This window comes from Carcharodon carcharias, chromosome 13, assembly GCF_017639515.1.
Source record: "Carcharodon carcharias isolate sCarCar2 chromosome 13, sCarCar2.pri, whole genome shotgun sequence".
NCBI classification, from domain to species: domain Eukaryota; kingdom Metazoa; phylum Chordata; class Chondrichthyes; order Lamniformes; family Lamnidae; genus Carcharodon; species Carcharodon carcharias.
In genome coordinates, this window is record NC_054479.1 from 3,256,290 (window position 1) to 3,280,931 (window position 24,642).

The window sequence follows — 24,642 nt, forward strand, 5'->3', positions numbered from 1 at the left end:
CCTTCTGAACTGGGGCACAGAGAGCTCTCACCCAGAGAGTAGGTCCAGCTTGGATCTCAGCGGACACCGTCCAGTAGTAACTGAGTCTGATAGTGACCCAGCCCGATACTGACCAAGCCCGATACCGACCCAGTCCGATACTGACCGAGATACTGACCCAGCCCGATACTGACTGAGATACTGACCGAGATACTGACCCAGCCCGATACTGACCCAGCCCGATACTGACCCAGCCCGATACTGACCCAGCCCGATACTGACTGAGATACTGACCCAGCCCGATACTGACCCAGCCCGATGCTGACTGAGATACTGACCCAGCCCGATACTGACCGAGATACTGACCCAGCCCGATACTGACCGAGATACTGACCCAGCCCGATACTGACCCAGCCCAATACTGACCGAGATACTGACCCAGCCCGATACTGACCCAGCCCGATACTGACCCAGCCCGATACTGACCCAGCCCGATACTGACCGAGATACTGACCGAGATACTGACCGAGATACTGACCCAGCCCGATACTGACCCAGCCCGATACTGACCCATCCTGATACTGACCCAGCCCGATACTGACCCAGCCCGATACTGACCCAGCCCGATACTGACCGAGATACTGACCAAGCCCGATACTGACCGAGATACTGACCCGGCCCGATACTGACCCAGCCCGATACTGACCCAGCCCGATACTGACCGAGATACTGACCCGGCCCGATACTGACCGAGATACTGACCCAGCCCGATACTGACCCAGCCCGATACTGACCGAGATACTGACCCAGCCCGATACTGACCGAGATACTGACCCAGCCCAATACTGACCGAGATACTGACCCAGCCCGATACTGACCCAGCCTGATACTGACCGAGATACTGACCCAGCCCGATACTGACCGAGATACTGACCCAGCCCGATACTGACCCAGCCCGATACTGACCGAGATACTGACCCAGCCCGATACTGACCGAGATACTGACCCAGCCCGATACTGACCGAGATACTGACCCAGCCCGATACTGACCCAGCCCGATACTGACCGAGATACTGACCCAGCCCGATACTGACCCAGCCCGATACTGACCCAGCCCGATACTGACCGAGATACTGACCGAGATACTGACCGAGATACTGACCCAGCCCGATACTGACCCATCCTGATACTGACCCAGCCCGATACTGACCCAGCCCGATACTGACCGAGATACTGACCAAGCCCGATACTGACCGAGATACTGACCCGGCCCGATACTGACCCAGCCCGATACTGACCGAGATACTGACCCGGCCCGATACTGACCGAGATACTGACCCAGCCCGATACTGACCCAGCCCGATACTGACCGAGATACTGACCGGGCCGATACTGACCCAGCCCGATACTGACCGAGATACTGACCCAGCCCGATACTGACCGAGATACTGACCCAGACCGATACTGACCCAGCCTGATACTGACCGAGATACTGACCCAGCCCGATACTGACCGAGATACTGACCCAGCCCGATACTGACCCAGCCCGATACTGACCGAGATACTGACCCAGCCTGATACTGACCGAGATACTGACCCAGCCCGATACTGACCCAGCCCGATACTGACCGAGATACTGACCCAGCCCGATACTGACCAGCCCGATACTGACCGAGATACTGACCCAGCCCGATACTGACCGAGATACTGACCCAGCCCGATACTGACCGAGATACTGACCCAGCCCGATACTGACCGAGATACTGACCCAGCCCGATACTGACCGAGATATTGACCCAGCCCGATACTGACTGCCCGATACTGACCCAGCTCGATACTGACCCAGCCCGATACTGACCGATATACTGACCCAGCCCGATACTGACCGAGATACCCAGCCCGATACTGACCCAGCCCGATACTGACCGAGATATTGACCCAGCCCGATACCGACCCAGCCCGATACTGACCGAGATATTGACCCAGCCCGATACTGACCCAGCCCGATACTGACCCAGCCCGATACTGACCGCCCGATACTGACCGAGAAACTGACCCAGCCCGATACTGACCCAGCCCGATACTGACCCAGCCCGATACTGACCGAGATACTGACCCAGCCCGATACTGACCGAGATACTGACCCAGCCCGATACTGACCGAGATACTGACCCAGCCCGATACTGACCGCCCGATACTGACCCAGCCCGATACTGACCGAGATACTGACCCTGATACTGATCCCGATACTGACCCAGCCCGATACTGACCGAGACACTGACCCAGCCCGATACTGACCGAGATACTGACCCAGCCCGATACTGACCGAGATACTGACCCAGCCCGATACTGACCGAGATACTGACCCAGCCCGATACTGACCCAGCTCGATACTGACCCAGCCCGATACTGACCGTGACACTGACCCAGCCCGATACTGACCGAGATACTGACCCAGCCCGATACTGACCCAGCTCGATACTGACCCCGATACTGACCCAGCCCGATACTGACCCAGCCCGATACTGACCGAGATACTGACCCAGCCCGATACTGACCCAGCCCGATACTGACCGAGATACTGACCCCGATACTGACCCAGCCCGATACTGACCGAGATACTGACCCCGATACTGACCCAGCCCGATACTGACCGAGATACTGACCCAGCCCGATACTGACCCAGCCCGATACTGACCGAGATACTGACCCCGATACTGACCCAGCCCGATACTGACCGAGATACTGACCCAGCCCGATACTGACCGAGATACTGACCCAGCCCGATACTGACCGCCCGATACTGACCCAGCCCGATACTGACCCAGCCCGATACTGACCGAGATACTGACCCAGCCCGATACTGACCGAGATACTGACCCAGCCCGATACTGACCGAGATACTACCCAGCCCGATACTGACCCAGCCCGATACTGACCCAGCCCGATACTGACCGAGACACTGACCCAGCCCGATACTGACCGAGACACTGACCCAGCCCGATACTGACCGAGACACTGATCCAGCCCGATACTGACCGAGATACTGACCCAGCCCGATACTGACCGAGATACTGACCCAGCCCGATACTGACCGAGATACTGACCCAGCCCGATACTGACCCCGATACTGACCCAGCCCGATACTGACCGAGATACTGACCCCGATACTGACCCAGCCCGATACTGACCGAGATACTGACCCCGATACTGACCCAGCCCGATACTGACCGAGATACTGACCCAGCCCGATACTGACCGAGATACTGACCCAGCCCGATACTGACCCAGCCCGATACTGACCGAGATACTGACCCAGCCCGATACTGACCGAGACACTGACCCAGCCCGATACTGACCGAGACACTGACCCAGCCTGATACTGACCGAGATACTGACCCAGCCCGATACTGACCGAGATACTGACCCAGCCCGATACTGACCCCGATACTGACCCAGCCCGATACTGACCGAGATACTGACCCAGCCCGATACTGACTGAGATACTGACCGAGATACTGACCCAGCCCGATACTGACCCAGCCCGATACTGACCGAGATACTGACCCAGCCCGATACTGACCGAGATACTGACCCAGCCCGATACTGACCCAGCCCGATACTGACCCAGCCCGATACTGACCGAGATACTGACCCAGCCCAATACTGACCCAGCCCGATACTGACCGAGATACTGACCCAGCCCGATACTGACCCAGCCCGATACTGACCGAGATACTGACCCAGCCTGATACTGACCCAGCCCGATACTGACCGAGATACTGACCCAGCCCGATACTGACCGAGATACTGACCCAGCCCGATACTGACCGAGATACTGACCCAGCCCGATACTGACCGAGATACTGACCCAGCCCGATACTGACCGCCCGATACTGACCCAGCCCGATACTGACCGAGATACTGACCCAGCCCGATACTGACCGAGATATTGACCCAGCCCGATACTGACCCAGCCCGATACTGACCGAGATACTGACCCAGCCCAATACTGACCGAGATACTGACCCAGCCCGATACTGACCGCCCGATACTGACCCAGCCCGATACTGACCGAGATACTGACCCAGCCCGATACTGACCGAGATATTGACCCAGCCCGATACTGACCCAGCCCGATACTGACCGAGATACTGACCCAGCCCGATACTGACCGAGATACTGACCCAGCCCGATACTGACTGAGATACTGACACAGCCCGATACTGACCGCCCGATACTGACCCAGCCCGATACTGACCGAGATACTGACCCAGCCCGATACTGACCGAGATACTGACCCAGCCCGATACTGACTGAGATACTGACACAGCCTGATACTGACCGAGATACTGACCCAGCCCGATACTGACCGAGATACTGACCCAGCCTGATACTGACCGAGATACTGACCCAGTCCGATACTGACCGAGATACTGACCCAGCCCGATACTGACCGAGATACTGACCCAGCCCGATACTGACCCAGCCCGATACTGACCCAGCCCGATACTGACAGAGATACTGACCCAGCCCGATACTGACCCAGCCCGATACTGACCCAGCCCGATACTGACCGAGATACTGACCCAGCCCGATACTGACCCAGCCCGATACTGACCGAGATACTGACCCAGCCCGATACTGACCGAGATACTGACCCAGCCCGATACTGACCGAGATACTGACACCGCCCGATACTGACCGAGATACTGACCCAGCCCGATACTGACCCAGCCCGATACTGACCGAGATACTGACCCCGCCCGATACTGACCGAGATACTGACCCCGCCCGATACTGACCGAGATACTGACCCAGCCCGATACTGACCCAGCCCGATACTGACCGAGATACTGACCCAGCCCGATACTGACCGAGATACTGACCGAGATACTGACCCAGCCCGATACTGACCGAGATACTGACCGAGATACTGACCCAGCCCGATACTGACCGAGATACTGACCCAGCCCGATACTGACCGAGATACTGACCGAGATACTGACCCAGCCCGATACTGACCGAGACACTGACCCAGCCCGATACTGACCGAGATACTGACCCAGCCCGATACTGACCGAGATACTGACCCAGCCCGATACTGACCGAGATACTGACCCAGCCCGATACTGACTGAGATACTGACCGAGATACTGACCCAGCCCGATACTGACCCAGCCCGATACTGACCGAGATACTGACCCAACCCGATACTGACCCAGCCCGATACTGACCCAGCCCGATACTGACCGAGATACTGACCCAGCCCAATACTGACCCAGCCCGATACTGACCGAGATACTGACCCAGCCCGATACTGACCGAGATACTGACCCAGCCCGATACTGACCGAGATACTGACCCAGCCCGATACTGACCCAGCCCGATACTGACCCAGCCCGATACTGACCGAGACACTGACCCAGCCCGATACTGACCGGCTCCGATACTGACCGGCTCCGATACTGACCGGCTCTGATACCGACCGGCTCTGATACCGACCGAGATACTGACCGGCTCCGATACTGACCGAGATACTGACTGGCTCCGATACTGACTGGCTCTGATACTGACCGGCTCCGATACCGACCGGCTCCGATACTGACCGACTCCGATACTGACCGAGATACTGACCGAGATACTGACTGACTCTGATACTGACCGACTCCGATACTGACCGAGATACTGACCGAGATACTGACCGAGATACTGACTGACTCTGATACTGACTGGCTCTGATACTGACCGAGATACTGACCGACTCTGATACTGACCGAGATACTGACCGGCTCTGATACTGACCGAGATACTGACCGAGATACTGACTGACTCTGATACTGACTGGCTCTGATACTGACCGAGATACTGACCGACTCTGATACTGACCGAGATACTGACCGACTCTGATACTGACCGAGATACTGACCGACTCCGATACTGACCGAGATACTGACCGAGATACTGACTGACTCTGATACTGACTGGCTCTGATACTGACCGAGATACTGACCGACTCTGATACTGACCGAGATACTGACCGACTCTGATACTGACCGAGATACTGACCGAGATACTGACTGACTCTGATACTGACCGGCTCCGATACTGACCGGCTCCGATACCGACCGACTCCGATACTGACCGAGATACTGACCGAGATACTGACCGGCTCCGATACTGTTAACCTCATTTGCTTCTTTGAATATTTGGCATCAGAACTTCTCAAATTTACTTAAACAACAACCCCCCCACCCCCCCCAACCCCCCCGGCCCCAAACGCCTCACCTTGGCTGATGGCTATTTACCTTTTGACCTTTAGCACACACACTGTAGCCAGTGACCCTGGCTCCATTCGATGTTCCTGATGAGCTGAGTAATGGTGGTTTCCAGCTGATCTGGATTGTTCCTGGTGTCGCTCCAACCTGGACTATAACATCCTGAGGAGGTGCTGGGGGACCTGGGAACAGAAGGAATCGTCACCTCCACAAACCTTCCAAACTTCAATTCAGGACAATCAAGCATTAACCCCAGAGCCAACAACAGCCAAATCCTGTTTCCTAGATTCTCATTCTTCCCTGTGAAGTAGAGAGCATCATTGTCACTGCCAATCTCTGTAACCTCCTCCAGCCCCTACACCCCTCCCTATCTCTGTAACCTCCTCCATCCCCCTACACCCCTCCCTATCTCTGTAACCTCCTCCATCCCCCTACACCCCTCCCTATCTCTATAACCTCCTCCATCCCCCTACACCCCTCCCTATCTCTATAACCTCCTCCATCCCCCTACACCCCTCCCTATCTCTGTAACCTCCTCCAGCCCCTACACCCCTCCCTATCTCTGTAACCTCCTCCATCCCCCTACACCCCTCCCTATCTCTGTAACCTCCTCCATCCCCCTACACCCCTCCCTATCTCTATAACCTCCTCCATCCCCCTACACCCCTCCCTATCTCTGTAACCTCCTCCATCCCCCTACACCCCTCCCTATCTCTGTAACCTCCTCCATCCCCTACACCCCTCCCTATCTCTGTAACCTCCTCCAGCCCCTACACCCCTCCCTATCTCTGTAACCTCCTCCAGCCCCTACATCCCTCCCTATCTCTGTAACCTCCTCCAGCCCCTACACCCCTCCCTATCTCTGTAACCTCCTCCAGCCCCCTACACCCCTCCCTATCTCTGTAACCTCCTCCAGCCCCCTACACCCCTCCCTATCTCTGTAACCTCCTCCAGCCTCTACACCCTTCCCTATCTCTGTAACCTCCTCCAGCCCCTACACCCCTCCCTATCTCTGTAACCTCCTCCAGCCCCTACACCCCTCCCTATCTCTGTAACCTCCTCCAGCCCCTACACCCCTCCCTATCTCTATAACCTCCTCCAGCCCCTACACCCCTCCCTATCTCTGTAACCTCCTCCAGCCCACTACACCCCTCCCTATCTCTGTAACCCCCTCCAGCCCCTACACCCCTCCCTATCTCTGTAACCTCCTCCAGCCCCTACACCCCTCCCTATCTCTGTAACCTCCTCCAGCCCCTACACCCCTCCCTATCTCTGTAACCTCCTCCAGCCCCCTACACCCCTCCCTATCTCTGTAACCTCCTCCAGCCCCTACACCCCTCCCTATCTCTGTAACCTCCTCCAGCCCCTACACCCCTCCCTATCTCTATAACCTCCTCCAGCCCCTACACCCCTCCCTATCTCTGTAACCTCCCACAGCCCCTACACCCCTCCCTATCTCTGTAACCTCCTCCACCCTCTACACCCCTCCCTATCTCTGTATCCTCCTCCAGCCCCTACACCCCTCCCTATCTCTGTAACCTCCTCCATCCCCTACACCCCTCCCTATCTCTGTAACCTCCTCCAGCCCCTACACCCCTCCCTATCTGCATAACCTCCTCCACCCCCTACACCCCTCCCTATCTCTGTAACCTCCTCCAGCCCCTACACCCCTCCCTATCTCTGTAACCTCCTCCAGCCCCCTACACCCCTCCCTATCTCTGTAACCTCCTCCAGCCCCTACACCCCTCCCTATCTCTGTAACCTCCTCCAGCCCCCTACACCGCTCCCTATCTCTGTAACCTCCTCCAGCCCCTACAAACCTTCCTATCTGCATAACCTCCTCCACCCCCTACACCCCTCCCTATCTCTGTAACCTCCTCCAGCCCCTACACCCCTCCCTATCTCTGTAACCTCCTCCAGCCCCCTACACCCCTCCCTATCTGCATAACCTCCTCCACCCCCTACACCCCTCCCTATCTCTGTAGCTCTTCCATCCCCTACACCCTCCCTATCACTGTAACCCCCTCCAGCCCCCTACACCCCTCCCTATCTCTGTAGCTCTTCCATCCCCTACACCCCTCCCTATCTCTGTAACCTCCTCCAGCCCCCTACACCCCTCCCTATCTCTGTAACCTCCTCCATCCCCTACACCCCTCCCTATCTCTGTAGCCTCCTCCAGTCCCCTACACCCCTCCCTATCTCTGTAACCTCCTCCAGCCCCCTACACACCTCGCTATCTCTGTAACCTCCTCCAGTCCATACACCCCTCCCTATCTCTGTAACCTCCTCCAGTCCCTACACCCCTCCCTATCTCTGTAACCTCCTCCAGCCCCCTACACCCCTCCCTATCTCTGTAACCTCCTCCAGCCCCCTACACCCTTCCCTACTGCTGTAAATTCCTCCAGCCCCTACACCCCTCCCTATCTCTGTAACCTCCTCCATCCCCTACACCCCTCCCTATCTGCATAACCTCCTCCACCCCCTACACCCCTCCCTATCTCTGTAGCTCTTCCATCCCCTACACCCTCCCTATCACTGTAACCCCCTCCAGCCCCTACACCCTCCCTATCTCTGTAACCTCCTCCAGCCCCTACACCCCTCCCTATCTCTGTAACCTCCTCCAGCCCCTACACCCCTCCCTATCGCTGTAACCTCCTCCAGCCCCTACACCCTTCCCTACTGCTGTAAATTCCTCCAGCCCCTACACCCCTCCCCCTGTAACCTCCTCCAGCCCCTACACCCCTCCCTATCTCTGTAACCTCCTCCAGCCCCCTACACCCCTCCCTATCTCTGTAACCTCCTCCATCCCCTACACCCCTCCCTATCTGCATAACCTCCTCCACCCCCTACACCCCTCCCTATCTCTGTAGCTCTTCCATCCCCTACACCCTCCCTATCACTGTAACCCCCTCCAGCCCCTACACCCTCCCTATCTCTGTAACCTCCTCCACCCGCTACACCCCTCCCTATCTCTGTAACCTCCTCCGGCCCCTCCAACTCTCCCTATCTCTGTAACCTCCTCCATCCCCCTACACCCCTTCCTATCTGTGTAACCTCCTCCACCCCCTACACCCCTCCCTATCTCTGTAACCTCCTCCAGCCCCTACACCCCTCCCTATCTCTGTAACCTCCTCCGGCCCCTCCAACTCTCCCTATCTCTGTAGCTCTTCCATCCCCTACACCCTCTCTATCACTGTAACCCCCTCCAGCCCCTACACCCTCCCTATCTCTGTAACCTCCTCCACCCCCTACACCCCTCCCTATCTCTGTAACCTCCTCCGGCCCCTCCAACTCTCCCTATCTCTGTAACCTCCTCCATCCCCCTACACCCCTTCCTATCTGTGTAACCTCCTCCGGCCCCTACACCCCTCCCTATCTCTGTAACCTCCTCCATCCCCCTCCACCCCTCCCTATCTCTGTAACCTCCTCCATCCCCCTCCACCCCTCCCTATCTCTGTAACCTCCTCCGGCCCCTACAACCCTCTGAGATCTCTGCATCTAATTCTGGCCTCTGGAGCATACCTGATTTGAATCGTTTCACACTGGTGGTTGTACCTTCCACTGCCTGGATGCTGGGCTCTGCAATTGTCTTGCTGAACCTTCTTTTTCCTCCTTTTAAGATGCTCATTGAAACCAATTTAATTGACCAATCTGTTATTCACCTGTCCTATCACCGCCTCATGTGACCCGGGGTCAAATTTTGTTCGATAATGGCTCCTGTGAAGCACCCTGGGTTGTTTTACCACACTAAGGGTGTTATATAAATGCAATCTTTTGTTGTTTAAGAACTGACAGGCTGAGTAACGTTCTGACAGGGTGGTGTATTTATGGATCTTGCCGCTCTTCCAAGGTGAAGAGTGTACAGCAGTGGACGGGTTCCCAGGCTGATTAATAATCTGATGGGTTCATGACCATCTTTACCCCAGCTGCTAGCGAGGGTTTTATGGGTGACCATGTCCCATAAAATGAGGAGGTTCACCCACACCCACCAGCTGTGTGTATCCCACTGGATATCAACCTGGAATTCTGAACCGAATCTCGAGTTTCTACTCTCTGCTCTGTCCAGAGTCAAGTTCAAACCCTGGACCTGATGATGACCTGTTAATTCAGAGGCCAGGACAATATTCAGAAAATTAACTTCCCAACTGCTCCAGCTGCCAATCCTCACCAGTGCCTTCGGCTACAGGAGCCCCTGTTCCTCTGCAAGACACCCCATCGATGGAGTTATACCCTGAGGACTCTCTCACATTCCGGGGGTGAGTTTTGTTATTAGTGATAATGCCCCTGTATCAGAGGCACGTGTACAGTGTTTGGGTGGGGGTCTCTCATTGATATATAACCTGGGAAATTGGGGGTGGGGCAATGGGCTAGAAGGTGTGGGAGGTGTGAACTGGTGTTTGGGGTAGGGGTGAAGACGTGGGGGGTTGGGGGAGAGGTGTGGATGGTGGGGGTGGGGGTGAGGGGGGAGGGGTGGATGGTGGGGGTGGGGGTGGGGGTGAGGGGGGAGGTGTGGATGGTGGGGGTGGGGGTGGGGGTGAGGGGGGAGGTGTGGATGGTGGGGGTGGGGGTGGGGGTGAGGGGGGAGGTGTGGATGGTGGGGGTGGGGGTGAGGGGGGAGGTGTGGATGGTGGGGGTGGGGGTGGGGGGGGAGGTGTGGATGGTGGGGGTGGGGGTGATGGGGGTGAGGGGGGAGGTGTGGATGGTGGGGGTGGGGGTGATGGGGGTGAGGGGGGAGGTGTGGATGGTGGGGGTGGGGGTGGGGGTGAGGGGGGAGGTGTGGATGGTGGGGGTGGGGGTGAGGGGGGAGGTGTGGATGGTGGGGGTGGGGGTGATGGGGGAGGTGTGGATGGTGGGGGTGGGGGTGAGGGGGGAGGTGTGGATGGTGGGGGTGGGGGTGGGGGTGAGGGGGGAGGTGTGGATGGTGGGGGTGGGGGTGATGGGGGTGAGGGGGGAGGTGTGGATGGTGGGGGTGGGGGTGGGGGTGAGGGGGGAGGTGTGGAGGGTGGGGGTGGGGGTGATGGGGGTGAGGGGGGAGGTGTGGATGGTGGGGGTGGGGGTGATGAGGGTGAGGGGGGAGGTGTGGATGGTGGGGGTGGGGGTGGGGGTGAGGGGGGAGGTGTGGATGGTGGGGGGTGGGGGTGAGGGGGGAGGTGTGGATGGTGGGGGTGGGGGTGAGGGGGGAGGTGTGGATGGTGGGGGTGGGGGTGATGGGGGTGAAGGGGGAGGTGTGGATGGTGGGGGTGGGGGTGATGGGGGTGAGGGGGGAGGTGTGGATGGTGGGGGTGGGGGTGATGGGGGTGAGGGGGGAGGTGTGGATGGTGGGGGTGGGGGTGGGGGTGAGGGGGGAGGTGTGGATGGTGGGGGTGGGGGTGGGGGTGAGGGGGGAGGTGTGGATGGTGGGGGTGGGGGTGAAGGGGGTGAGGGGGGAGGTGTGGATGGTGGGGGTGGGGGTGATGGGGGTGAGGGGGGAGGTGTGGATGGTGGGGGTGGGGGTGAGGGGGGAGGTGTGGATGGTGGGGGTGGGGGTGTGGGTGAGGGGGGAGGTGTGGATGGTGGGGGTGGGGGTGGGGGTGAGGGGGGAGGTGTGGAGGGTGGGGGTGGGGGTGGGGGTGAGGGGGGAGGTGTGGATGGTGGGGGTGGGGGTGATGGGGGTGAGGGGGGAGGTGTGGAGGGTGGGGGTGGGGGTGGGGGTGAGGGGGGAGGTGTGGATGGTGGGGGTGGGGGTGATGGGGGTGAGGGGGGAGGTGTGGATGGTGGGGGTGGGGGTGGGGGTGAGGGGGGAGGTGTGGATGGTGGGGGTGGGGGTGATGGGGGTGAGGGGGGAGGTGTGGATGGTGGGGGTGGGGGTGGGGGTGAGGGGGGAGGTGTGGATGGTGGGGGTGGGGGTGATGGGGGTGAGGGGGGAGGTGTGGAGGGTGGGGGTGGGGGTGGGGGTGAGTGGGGAGGTGTGGATGGTGGGGGTGATGGGGGTGAGGGGGGAGGTGTGGAGGGTGGGGGTGGGGGTGGGGGTGAGGGGGGAGGTGTGGATGGTGGGGGTGGGGGTGATGGGGGTGAGGGGGGAGGTGTGGATGGTGGGGGTGGGGGTGATTGGGGTGAGGGGGGAGGTGTGGATGGTGGGGGTGGGGGTGATGGGGGTGAGGGGGGAGGTGTGGATGGTGGGGGTGGGGGTGATGGGGGAGGTGTGGATGGTGGGGGTGGGGGTGGGGGTGAGGGGGGAGGTGTGGATGGTGGGGGTGGGGGTGAGGGGGGAGGTGTGGATGGTGGGGGTGATGGGGGTGATGAGGGTGAGGGGGGAGGTGTGGATGGTGGGGGTGGGGGTGGGGGTGAGGGGGGAGGTGTGGATGGTGGGGGTGGGGGTGAGGGGGGAGGTGTGGATGGTGGGGGTGGGGGTGAGGGGGGAGGTGTGGATGGTGGGGGTGGGGGTGAGGGGGGAGGTGTGGATGGTGGGGGTGGGGGTGGGGGTGAGGGGGGAGGTGTGGATGGTGGGGGTGGGGGTGGGGGTGAGGGGGGAGGTGTGGATGGTGGGGGTGGGGGTGATGGGGGTGAGGGGGGAGGTGTGGATGGTGGGGGTGGGGGTGAGGGGGGAGGTGTGGATGGTGGGGGTGATGGGGGTGAGGGGGGAGGTGTGGATGGTGGGGTGGGGGTGGGGGTGAGGGGGGAGGTGTGGATGGTGGGGGTGGGGGTGGGGGTGAGGGGGGAGGTGTGGATGGTGGGGGTGGGGGTGAGGGGGGAGGTGTGGATGGTGGGGGTGGGGGTGGGGGTGAGGGGGGAGGTGTGGATGGTGGGGGTGGGGGTGAGGGGGGAGGTGTGGATGGTGGGGGTGGGGGTGATGGGGGTGAGGGGGGAGGTGTGGATGGTGGGGGTGGGGTGGGGTGAGGGGGGAGGTGTGGATGGTGGGGGTGGGGGTGGGGGTGAGGGGGGAGGTGTGGATGGTGGGGGTGGGGGTGATGGGGGTGAGTGGGGAGGTGTGGATGGTGGGGGTGGGGGTGATGGGGGTTGAGGGGGGAGGTGTGGATGGTGGGGGTGGGGGTGGGGGTGAGGGGGGAGGTGTGGATGGTGGGGGTGGGGGTGGGGGTGAGGGGGGAGGTGTGGATGGTGGGGGTGGGGGGTGAGGGGGGAGGTGTGGATGGTGGGGGTGGGGGTGGGGGTGAGGGGGGAGGTGTGGATGGTGGGGGTGGGGGTGGGGGTGAGGGGGGAGGTGTGGATGGTGGGGGGTGGGGGTGAGGGGGGAGGTGTGGATGGTGGGGGTGGGGGTGGGGTGAGGGGGGAGGTGTGGATGGTGGGGGTGGGGGTGATGGGGGTGAGGGGGGAGGTGTGGATGGTGGGGGTGGGGGTGATGGGGTGAGGGGGGAGGTGTGGATGGTGGGGGTGGGGGTGGGGGTGAGGGGGGAGGTGTGGATGGTGGGGGTGGGGGTGGGGGTGAGGGGGGAGGTGTGGATGGTGGGGTGGGTGATGGGGGTGAGGGGGAGGTGTGGATGGTGGGGGTGGGGGTGGGGGTGAGGGGGGAGGTGTGGATGGTGGGGGTGGGGGTGGGGGTGAGGGGGGAGGTGTGGATGGTGGGGGTGGGGTGGGGGTGAGGGGGGAGGTGTGGATGGTGGGGGTGGGGGGTGATGGGGGTGAGGGGGGAGGTGTGGATGGTGGGGGTGGGGGTGGGGGTGAGGGGGGAGGTGTGGATGGTGGGGGTGGGGGTGGGGGGTGAGGGGGGAGGTGTGGATGGTGGGGGTGGGGGTGGGGGTGAGGGGGGAGGTGTGGATGGTGGGGGTGGGGGTGATGGGGGTGAGGGGGGAGGTGTGGATGGTGGGGGTGGGGGTGGGGGTGAGGGGGGAGGTGTGGATGGTGGGGGTGGGGGTGATGGGGGTGAGGGGGGAGGTGTGGATGGTGGGGGTGGGGGTGATGGGGTGAGGGGGAGGTGTGGATGGTGGGGGTGGGGGTGGGGGTGAGGGGGGAGGTGTGGATGGTGGGGGTGGGGGTGGGGGTGAGGGGGGAGGTGTGGATGGTGGGGGTGGGGGGTGATGGGGGAGGTGTGGATGGTGGGGGTGGGGGTGATGGGGTGAGGGGGGAGGTGTGGATGGTGGGGGTGGGGGTGGGGGTGAGGGGGGAGGTGTGGATGGTGGGGGTGGGGGTGATGGGGGTGAGGGGGAGGTGTGGATGGTGGGGGTGGGGGTGGGGGTGAGGGGGGAGGTGTGGATGGTGGGGGTGGGGGTGATGGGGGTGAGGGGGGAGGTGTGGATGGTGGGGGTGGGGGTGGGGGTGAGGGGGGAGGTGTGGATGGTGGGGGTGGGGGTGGGGGTGAGGGGGGAGGTGTGGATGGTGGGGGTGGGGGTGGGGGTGAGGGGGGAGGTGTGGATGGTGGGGGTGGGGGTGAGGGGGGAGGTGTGGATGGTGGGGGTGGGGGTGAGGGGGGGAGGTGTGGATGGTGGGGGTGGGGGTGGGGGTGAGGGGGGAGGTGTGGATGGTGGGGGTGGGGGTGGGGGTGGGGGTGTGGATGGTGGGGGTGGGGGATGGGGGTGAGGGGGGAGGTGTGGAGGGTGGGGGTGGGGGTGATGGGGGTGAGGGGGGAGGTGTGGATGGTGGGGGTGGGGGTGATGGGGGTGAGGGGGAGGGTGTGGATGGTGGGGGTGGGGGTGAGGGGGGGAGGTGTGGATGGTGGGGGTGGGGGTGGGGGTTGAGGGGGGAGGTGTGGATGGTGGGGTGGGGTGATGGGGGTGAGGGGGGAGGTGTGGATGGTGGGGCGGGTGGGGGTGAGGGGGGAGGTGTGGATGGTGGGGGTGGGGGTGGGGGTGAGGGGGGAGGTGTGGATGGTGGGGGTGGGGGTGATGGGGGTGAGGGGGAGGTGTGGATGGTGGGGGTGGGGGGTGGGGGTGGGGGTGTGGATGGTGGGGGTGGGGGTGGGGGTGAGGGGGGAGGTGTGGATGGTGGGGGTGGGGGGTGGGGTGGGGTGAGGGGGGAGGTGTGGATGGTGGGGGTGGGGGTGGGGGTGAGGGGGGAGGTGTGGATGGTGGGGGTGGGGGGTGGGGGTGAGGGGGGAGGTGTGGATGGTGGGGGTGGGGGTGGGGGTGAGGGGGGAGGTGTGGATGGTGGGGGTGGGGTGATGGGGGTGAGGGGGGAGGTGTGGATGGTGGGGGTGGGGGTGGGGGTGAGGGGGGAGGTGTGGATGGTGGGGGTGGGGGTGATGGGGGTGAGGGGGGAGGTGTGGATGGTGGGGGTGGGGGTGGGGGTGAGGGGGGAGGTGTGGATGGTGGGGGTGGGGGGTGAGGGGGGAGGTGTGGATGGTGGGGGTGGGGGGTGAGGGGGGAGGTGTGGATGGTGGGGGTGGGGGTGATGGGGGTGAGGGGGGAGGTGTGGATGGTGGGGGTGGGGGTGGGGTGGGGGTGAGGGGGGAGGTGTGGATGGTGGGGGTGGGGGTGGGGGTGAGGGGGGAGGTGTGGATGGTGGGGGTGGGGGTGGGGGGGTGAGGGGGGAGGTGTGGATGGTGGGGGTGGGGGGGTGAGGGGGGAGGTGTGGATGGTGGGGGTGGGGGTGATGGGGGTGAGGGGGGAGGTGTGGATGGTGGGGGTGGGGGTGATGGGGGTGAGGGGGGAGGTGTGGATGGTGGGGGTGGGGGGTGGGGGTGAGGGGGGAGGTGTGGATGGTGGGGGTGGGGGTGGGGGTGAGGGGGGAGGTGTGGATGGTGGGGGTGGGGGTGAGGGGGTGAGGGGGGAGGTGTGGATGGTGGGGGTGGGGGTGATGGGGTGAGGGGGGAGGTGTGGATGGTGGGGGTGGGGGTGAGGGGTGAGGGGGGAGGTGTGGATGGTGGGGGTGGGGGTGATGGGGGTGAGGGGGGAGGTGTGGATGGTGGGGGTGGGGGGTGGGGGTGAGGGGGGAGGTGTGGATGGTGGGGGTGGGGGTGGGGGTGAGGGGGGAGGTGTGGATGGTGGGGGTGGGGGTGGGGGTGGGGGTGAGGGGGGAGGTGTGGATGGTGGGGGTGGGGGTGGGGGTGAGGGGGGAGGTGTGGATGGTGGGGGTGGGGGTGGGGGTGAGGGGGGAGGTGTGGATGGTGGGGGTGGGGTGGGGGTGAGGGGGGAGGTGTGGATGGTGGGGGTGGGGGTGAGGGGGGAGGTGTGGATGGTGGGGGTGGGGGTGGGGGTGAGGGGGGAGGTGTGGATGGTGGGGGTGGGGGTGAGGGGGGAGGTGTGGATGGTGGGGGTGGGGGTGAGGGGGGAGGTGTGGATGGTGGGGGTGGGGGTGAGGGGGGAGGTGTGGATGGTGGGGGTGGGGGTGGGGGTGAGGGGGGAGGTGTGGATGGTGGGGGGTGGGGGTGAGGGGGGAGGTGTGGATGGTGGGGGTGGGGGTGGGGGTGAGGGGGGAGGTGTGGATGGTGGGGGTGGGGGTGATGGGGGTGAGGGGGGAGGTGTGGATGGTGGGGGTGGGGTTGGGGGTGAGGGGGGAGGTGTGGATGGTGGGGGTGGGGGTGATGGGGGTGAGGGGGGAGGTGTGGATGGTGGGGGTGGGGGTGATGGGGGTGAGGGGGGAGGTGTGGATGGTGGGGGTGATGGGGGTGAGGGGGGAGGTGTGGATGGTGGGGGTGGGGGTGATGGGGGTGAGGGGGGAGGTGTGGATGGTGGGGGTGATGGGGGTGAGGGGGGAGGTGTGGATGGTGGGGGTGGGGGTGGGGGTGAGGGGGGAGGTGTGGATGGTGGGGGTGGGGGTGAGGGGGGAGGTGTGGATGGTGGGGGTGGGGGTGGGGGTGAGAGGGGAGGTGTGGATGGTGGGGGTGGGGGTGATGGGGGTGAGGGGGGAGGTGTGGATGGTGGGGGTGGGGGTGAGGGGGGAGGTGTGGATGGTGGGGGTGGGGGTGGGGGTGAGGGGGGAGGTGTGGATGGTGGGGGTGGGGGTGATGGGGGTGAGGGGGGAGGTGTGGATGGTGGGGGTGGGTGGGGGTGATGGGGGAGGTGTGGATGGTGGGGGTGGGGGTGATGGGGGAGGTGTGGAGGGTGGGGGTGGGGGTGATGGGGGTGAGGGGGGAGGTGTGGATGGTGGGGGTGGGGGTGAGGGGGGAGGTGTGGATGGTGGGGTGGGGGTGGGGGTGAGGGGGAGGTGTGGATGGTGGGGGTGGGGGTGATGGGGGTGAGGGGGGAGGTGTGGATGGTGGGGGTGATGGGGGTGAGGGGGGAGGTGTGGATGGTGGGGGTGATGGGGGTGAGGGGGGAGGTGTGGATGGTGGGGGTGGGGTGGGGGTGAGGGGGAGGTGTGGATGGTGGGGGTGGGGGTGGGGGGTGAGGGGGGAGGTGTGGATGGTGGGGGTGGGGGTGATGGGGTGAGGGGGGAGGTGTGGATGGTGGGGGTGGGGTGATGGGGGTGAGGGGGGAGGTGTGGATGGTGGGGGTGGGGGTGATGGGGGTGAGGGGGGAGGTGTGGATGGTGGGGGTGGGGGTGAGGGGGGAGGTGTGGATGGTGGGGGTGGGGGTGAGGGGGGAGGTGTGGATGGTGGGGGTGGGGGTGATGGGGGTGAGGGGGGAGGTGTGGATGGTGGGGGTGGGGGTGATGGGGGTGAGGGGGGAGGTGTGGATGGTGGGGGTGGGGGTGAGGGGGGAGGTGGGATGGTGGGGGTGGGGGTGAGGGGGGAGGTGTGGATGGTGGGGGTGGGGGGTGATGGGGGTGAGGGGGGAGGTGTGGATGGTGGGGGTGGGGGTGAGGGGGGAGGTGTGGATGGTGGGGGTGGGGGTGGGGGTGAGGGGGGAGGTGTGGATGGTGGGGTGGGGTGGGGGTGAGGGGGGAGGTGTGGATGGTGGGGGTGGGGGTGGGGGTGAGGGGGGAGGTGTGGATGGTGGGGGTGGGGGTGATGGGGGTTGAGGGGGGAGGTGTGGATGGTGGGGGTGGGGGTGGGGGTGAGGGGGGAGGTGTGGATGGTGGGGGTGGGGGGTGGGGTGAGGGGGGAGGTGTGGATGGTGGGGGTGGGGGTGAGGGGGGAGGTGTGGATGGTGGGGGTGGGGGTGGGGGTGAGGGGGGAGGTGTGGATGGTGGGGGTGGGGGTGGGGGTGAGGGGGGAGGTGTGGATGGTGGGGGTGGGGGTGGGGGTGAGGGGGGAGGTGTGGATGGTGGGGGTGGGGGTGAGGGGGGAGGTGTGGATGGTGGGGGTGGGGGTGAGGGGGGAGGTGTGGAGGGTGGGGGTGGGGGTGAGGGGGGAGGTGTGGAGGGTGGGGGTGGGGGTGAGGGGGGAGGTGTGGATGGTGGGGGTGATGGGGGTGAGGGGGGAGGTGTGGATGGTGGGGGTGGGGGTGGGGGTGAGGGGGGAGGTGTGGATGGTGGGGGTGGGGGTGGTGGGGGTGAGGGGGGAGGTGTGGATGGTGGGGGTGGGGGTGGGGGTGAGGGGGGAGGTGTGGATGGTGGGGGTGGGGGTGGGGGTGAGGGGGGAGGTGTGGATGGTGGGGGTGATGGGGGTGAGGGGGGAGGTGTGGATGGTGGGGGTGGGGGTGGGGGTGAGGGGGGAGGTGTGGATGGTGGGGGTGGGGGTGGGGGTGAGGGGGGAGGTGTGGATGGTGGGGGTGGGGGTGATGGGGGTGAGGGGGGAGGTGTGGATGGTGGGGGTGGGGGTGGGGGTGAGGGGGGAGGTGTGGATGGTGGGGGGTGGGGGTGAGGGGGGAGGTGTGGATGGTGGGGGTGGGGGTGGGGGTGAGGGGGGAGGTGTGGATGGTGGGGGTGGGGGTGATGGGGGTGAGGGGGGAGGTGTGGATGGTGGGGGTGGGGGTGGGGGTGAGGGGGGAGGTGTGGATGGTGGGGGTGGGGGTGATGGGGGTGAGGGGGGAGGTGTGGATGGTGGGGGTGGGGGTGGGGGTGAGGGGGGAGGTGTGGATGGTGGGGGTGGGGGTGATGGGGGTGAGGGGGGAGGTGTGGATGGTGGGGGTGGGGGTGGGGGTGAGGGGGGAGGTGTGGATGGTGGGGGTGGGGGTGATGGGGGTGAGGGGGGAGGTGTGGATGGTGGGGGTGGGGGTGGGGGTGAGGGGGGAGGTGTGGATGGTGGGGGTGGGGGTGGGGGTGATGGGGGTGAGGGGGGAGGTGTGGATGGTGGGGGTGGGGGTGGGGGTGAGGGGGGAGGTGTGGATGGTGGGGGTGGGGTGATGGGGGTGAAGGGGGAGGTGTGGATGGTGGGGGTGGGGGTGGGGGTGAGGGGGGAGGTGTGGATGGTGGGGGTGGGGGTGGGGGTGAAGGGGGAGGTGTGGATGGTGGGGGTGATGGGGGTGAGGGGGGAGGTGTGGATGGTGGGGGTGGGGGTGATGGGGGTGAGGGGGGAGGTGTGGATGGTGGGGGTGGGGGTGATGGGGGTGAGGGGGGAGGTGTGGATGGTGGGGGTGGGGGTGGGGGTGAGGGGGGAGGTGTGGATGGTGGGGGTGGGGGTGATGGGGGTGAGGGGGGAGGTGTGGATGGTGGGGGTGGGGGGTGATGGGGGTGAGGGGGGAGGTGTGGATGGTGGGGGTGGGGGTGGGGGTGAGGGGGGAGGTGTGGATGGTGGGGGTGGGGGTGATGGGGGTGAGGGGGGAGGTGTGGATGGTGGGGGTGGGGGTGAGGGGGGAGGTGTGGATGGTGGGGGTGGGGGTGGGGGTGAGGGGGGAGGTGTGGATGGTGGGGGTGATGGGGGTGAGGGGGGAGGTGTGGATGGTGGGGGTGATGGGGGTGAGGGGGGAGGTGTGGATGGTGGGGGTGGGGGTGGGGGTGAGGGGGGGGGTGTGGATGGTGGGGGTGGGGGTGATGGGGGTGAGGGGGGAGGTGTGGATGGTGGGGGTGGGGGTGAGGGGGGAGGTGTGGATGGTGGGGGTGATGGGGGTGAGGGGGGAGGTGTGGATGGTGGGGGTGGGGGTGATGGGGGTGAGGGGGGAGGTGTGGATGGTGGGGGTGATGGGGGTGAAGGGGGAGGTGTGGATGGTGGGGGTGATGAGGGTGAGGGGGGGAGGTGTGGATGGTGGGGGTGGGGGTGGGGGTGATGGGGGTGAGGGGGAGGTGTGGATGGTGGGGGTGATGGGGGTGAGGGGGGAGGTGTGGATGGTGGGGGTGATGGGGGTGAGGGGGAGGTGTGGATGATGGGGGTGGGGGTGATGGGGGTGAGGGGGGAGGTGTGGATGGTGGGGGTGATGGGGGTGAAGGGGGAGGTGTGGATGGTGGGGGTGATGGGGGTGAGGGGGGAGGTGTGGATGGTGGGGGTGGGGGTGATGGGGGTGAGGGGGGAGGTGTGGATGGTGGGGGTGGGGGTGGGGGTGAGGGGGGAGGTGTGGATGGTGGGGGTGGGGGTGATGGGGGTGAGGGGGGAGGTGTGGATGGTGGGGGTGGGGGTGATGGGGGTGAGGGGGGAGGTGTGGATGGTGGGGGTGGGGGTGATGGGGGTGAGGGGGGAGGTGTGGATGGTGGGGGTGGGGGTGAGGGGGGAGTTGTGGATGGTGGGGGTGGGGGTGGGGGTGAGGGGGGAGGTGTGGATGGTGGGGGTGGGGGTGATGGGGGTGAGGGGGGAGGTGTGGATGGTGGGGGTGGGGGTGATGGGGGTGAGGGGGGAGGTGTGGATGGTGGGGGTGGGGGTGATGGGGGTGAGGGGGGAGGTGTGGATGGTGGGGGTGGGGGTGATGGGGGTGAGGGGGGGGGGTGTGGACTGTGCTGGGAGTTTGGAGATTCACTATTGGTAAACATTGGCAGGGTGTCTGTACCTCTCGGGTCTCCCCATTTTTCTTGTGCTTTTTCTTTACTTGCTCCATTATCATTCCTTTTGTCATTTAATCTCTCCTACATTCTGCCCATCACAGACCTTCCCTTTCACTCTGCCCACACCCTTTTCCTTTTCTCCGTACCTGTCCCTGTCTAACTCAAATATCGTCCAGTCCTGATGAAGGGTCATCATCCTGAAATGTTAACTCTGTTTCTCTCTCCACAGAGACTGCCAGACCTGCTGAGTTTTTTCAGCATTTTTGGTTTTTCTTGTAAGTTATGTTATCAACGCATGAAAAGGATTTGCAAAAGATGCAGTGTCTGTACATACTGTATAAAATATGCAGAAGTTATCACGTTTATTATTCCTGGTTATCCTCACTACCCCAAGCAACACTGAGGACAACAATGGAGTAAAAGTCTTCAATTTTCACCAAGCGGTCAGATAATATAACACAGAGGCTTCAATCACTGAACAGGAACATCCCCCTAACACAAAATGTTTTTCCAGGTCTTGGGGTGGATTCTCCTGTTGGTGCTGCACCTCCTGAACATCGAGACCACACAGGGTCAGGGGTGCAGTGTGAAAGGGAGAAAGACTTGCATTTATATAGCACCTTTCACAGCCTCGGGGTGCCCGACTGTGCTTTACAGCCAAAGAAGTGCTTTTCCAGTATCATCACTGTTGTGATCTAGGGAACATGCTAGCACATTTATGCACAGCAAGATCTCACAAACAGCAATGTAATACAGATCAGATAGCCAGCTGCTAGTGACGTTGGTCAGGGGATAAATATTGGCTCGGACACCAGGGATAACCGCCTGCTCTTCTCCAAAATAGATATTTTACATCCACCCATGAAAGCGACAGGGCCTTGATTTAACGTCTCATCCAAAAGACAACAACTGTGACAGTGCAGCACTCTCTCAGCACTGACCCTCTGACAGTGCAGCACTCTCTCAGCACTGACCCTCTGACAGTGCAGCACTCTCTCAGCACTGACCCTCTGACAGTACAGCACTCCCTCAGTACTGACCCTCTGACAGTGCAGCACTCCCTCAGCACTGACCCTCCGACAGTGCAGCACTCCCTCAGTACTGATCCTCTGACAGTGCAGCACTCTCTCAGCACTGACCCTCTGACAGTGCAGCACTCCCTCAGTACTGACCCTCTGACAGTGCAGCGCTCTCTCAGTACTGACCCTCCCGACAGTGCAGTACTCCCTCAGTACTGACCCTCCGACAGTGCAGCACTCCCTCAGTACTGACCCTCCGACAGTGCAGCACTCCCTCAGTACTGACCCTCCGATAGTGCAGCACTCCCTCAGCACTGACCCTCCGACAGTGCAGCACTCCCTCATACTGACCCTCTGACAGTGCAGCACTCTCTCAGTACTGACCCACCGACAGTGTGGCACTCCCTCAGTACTGACCTTCCAACAGCGCTCCTTCAGTACTGATCCTCTGACAGTGCAGCACTCCCTCAGTACTGACCCTCTAACAGCGCTCCCTCAGTACTGACCCTCCGACAGTGCAGCACTCCCTCAGTATTGACCCTCTGACAGTGTGGCACTCCCTCAGTGCTGACCCTCCGACAGTGCAGCACTCCCTCAGTACTAACCCTCCGACAGTGCGGCACTCCCTCAGTACTGATCCTCCGACAGTGTGGCACTCCCTCAGTACTGACCCTCTGACAGTGCGGCACTCTCTCAGTACTGACCCTCCGACAATGCAGCACTCCCTCAGTACTGACCCTCTGATAGTGCAGCACTCCCTCAGTACTGACCCTCTGACAGCGTGGCACTCTCTCAGTACTGACCCTCCGACAGTGTGGCACTCCCTCAGTACTGACCCTCTGACAGTGCGGCACTCTCTCAGTACTGACCCTCCGACAGTGTGGCACTTCCACAGCACTAACCCTCTGACAGTGCAGCGCTCCCTCAGTACTGAAATGGGAGTGAGAGCCTGAATTATGTGATTGTGTCTTTAGGGAAGGGCTTGAAACCATGATTCAGACATGAGAGTGATAGAGAGAGAGAGAGGGAGACGAAGAGAGAGAGAGAGGGAGGGAGACTAAGAGAGAGAGAGAGAGAGAGTGTGTGATTGAGCGAGAGAGGGACAGTGAGAGTGGGTGTGTGTGTGTGAGAGAGAGAATGTTTGAGTGTGAGAGAGAGTGAGAAAGTGAGAGAGAGTGAGTGAGAGAGAAAGGGAGAGAGTGTCAGAGTGTGAGAGAGAGAGAAAGAGTGGGAGGGAGAGAGAGAGTGAGAGAGGGGAAGAGAGAGAGAGAGACGAGGAGAGAGAGAAACGCCAAGGGATTTTGAGCAGATTCTCTCACTCTCTCTCTACCCTGATTTGTAATCAGATACACCCAGAGGCACAGTTAGGGGAATCTTTTCCTGCACGTTCACTGGGATTCTACATCCGGAGTAAATTGTCAAACTTGCAGAAATCTCAAACCTGCAGGAAGGGTGCAAAATTCAACCAGGTTCTCCTTCTTCTCTCTCTGCTCCAAGGGCAATTGCCAGGGCATCTGATGAGGTTGAGCCACAGCCTTTATCTTACACACCATGCAAGGCTTTAGGTTAAAAAACTGGTACTTGTAACTACAGGCTTTGACCACATCATACTCCTCCTCATTGAGGAAGATCACGTGACTGTAGTTGCTGTTGCTGGGCAACCAGGAGACCTCGGCTGATGTCTGCGTGATGTTCTCCACTTTCAGGTGGGAAGGGGCCACACAGACGTCCTTCCCCACCAACAAGGTACATCTCAGTTCGTCTGAAATTCCTCGGTCTGTCACACTCTGGATCGATATCCGATATGTGAAACTGGCCAGGTTGAGTTTCTCTATCAAAGCCTTAGTTCTACCTCCAAAGGGGATGTTACTCCTCACTTCTTTATCTACAAGAACATTGTAGCTGTTAATAGTTCCCCATCCTGGAGGTACAGCCGCAGGGTCCCATCCTATGATCACACTTTTGGCTAGCTGTTTAATCAGGTTGATTCTCCTGGGGTAAGGCACAATATCTTCACCAATTTCATCAATGTTCACATCCAATGTTCCTGTGCCATTGTTGTACAATGTGGGCTCCGTCTGACTGGTCAGCAGACTATCTGTCTTGGAATCCTGCAACACACCATCAGTATGGAGATGAAGGCCCATGTGACTCACATCTGAATTGAGTAAATTATTGTCCATCTCCGTGTCCACAGAATGGAACAGAAACAATTCTTCATCTTGTAATAGAGCGACAAAGTTTGAGGGGACAAGTCCTCTTCGACCATCCATCAGTTCGCCTGCCGAGAGAGGGAATGAACAAAATACTGAGTCAACACAATCGCAACAAGGAGGCAAGTCAAAGAGCCTTACAGCACAGAATGAGACCATTCGGCCCATTGTGTCTGTGCTGGCTCTGAAAGAGCAATCCAATTAGTCCGACTACCCCCATCACACTCTTTGTCCACAGACCTGCAAATTCTTCTTTTTCAATTATTTATCCAATTCCCTTTTGAAAGTTGTTATTGAATCTGCTTCTGCTGCCCTTTCAGACGGCACCTTCCAGATCGCAACAACTCACTGTTTTGTCCTCATCTTCCCCCCTCTGCTGATTATCATCAACCCATGTCCCTCTGGTTACTGTGTCCCTCTGGTTACTGTGTCCCTCTGGTTACCGTGTCCCTCTGGTTACTGTGTCCCTCTGGTTACCATGTCCCTCTG

At 62.1% G+C, this 24,642-nt stretch overlaps 1 protein-coding gene across 1 annotated transcript in view; it reads right to left on the reverse strand.

The window, feature by feature from the left end:
- Positions 1 to 24,642, reverse strand: part of LOC121285653 (RIMS-binding protein 2-like) — a 109,565-nt gene that overhangs the window by 80,480 nt on the left and 4,443 nt on the right. The window contains exons 3-5 of the mRNA XM_041202310.1: positions 23,382 to 24,221; positions 21,163 to 21,165; positions 6,288 to 6,439 (exon numbers count right to left, since the gene is read on the reverse strand). Of these exons, the coding sequence (XP_041058244.1) occupies positions 6,288 to 6,439; positions 21,163 to 21,165; positions 23,382 to 24,221 (995 nt within the window). The remainder of the gene's footprint in view (positions 1 to 6,287; positions 6,440 to 21,162; positions 21,166 to 23,381; positions 24,222 to 24,642) is intronic.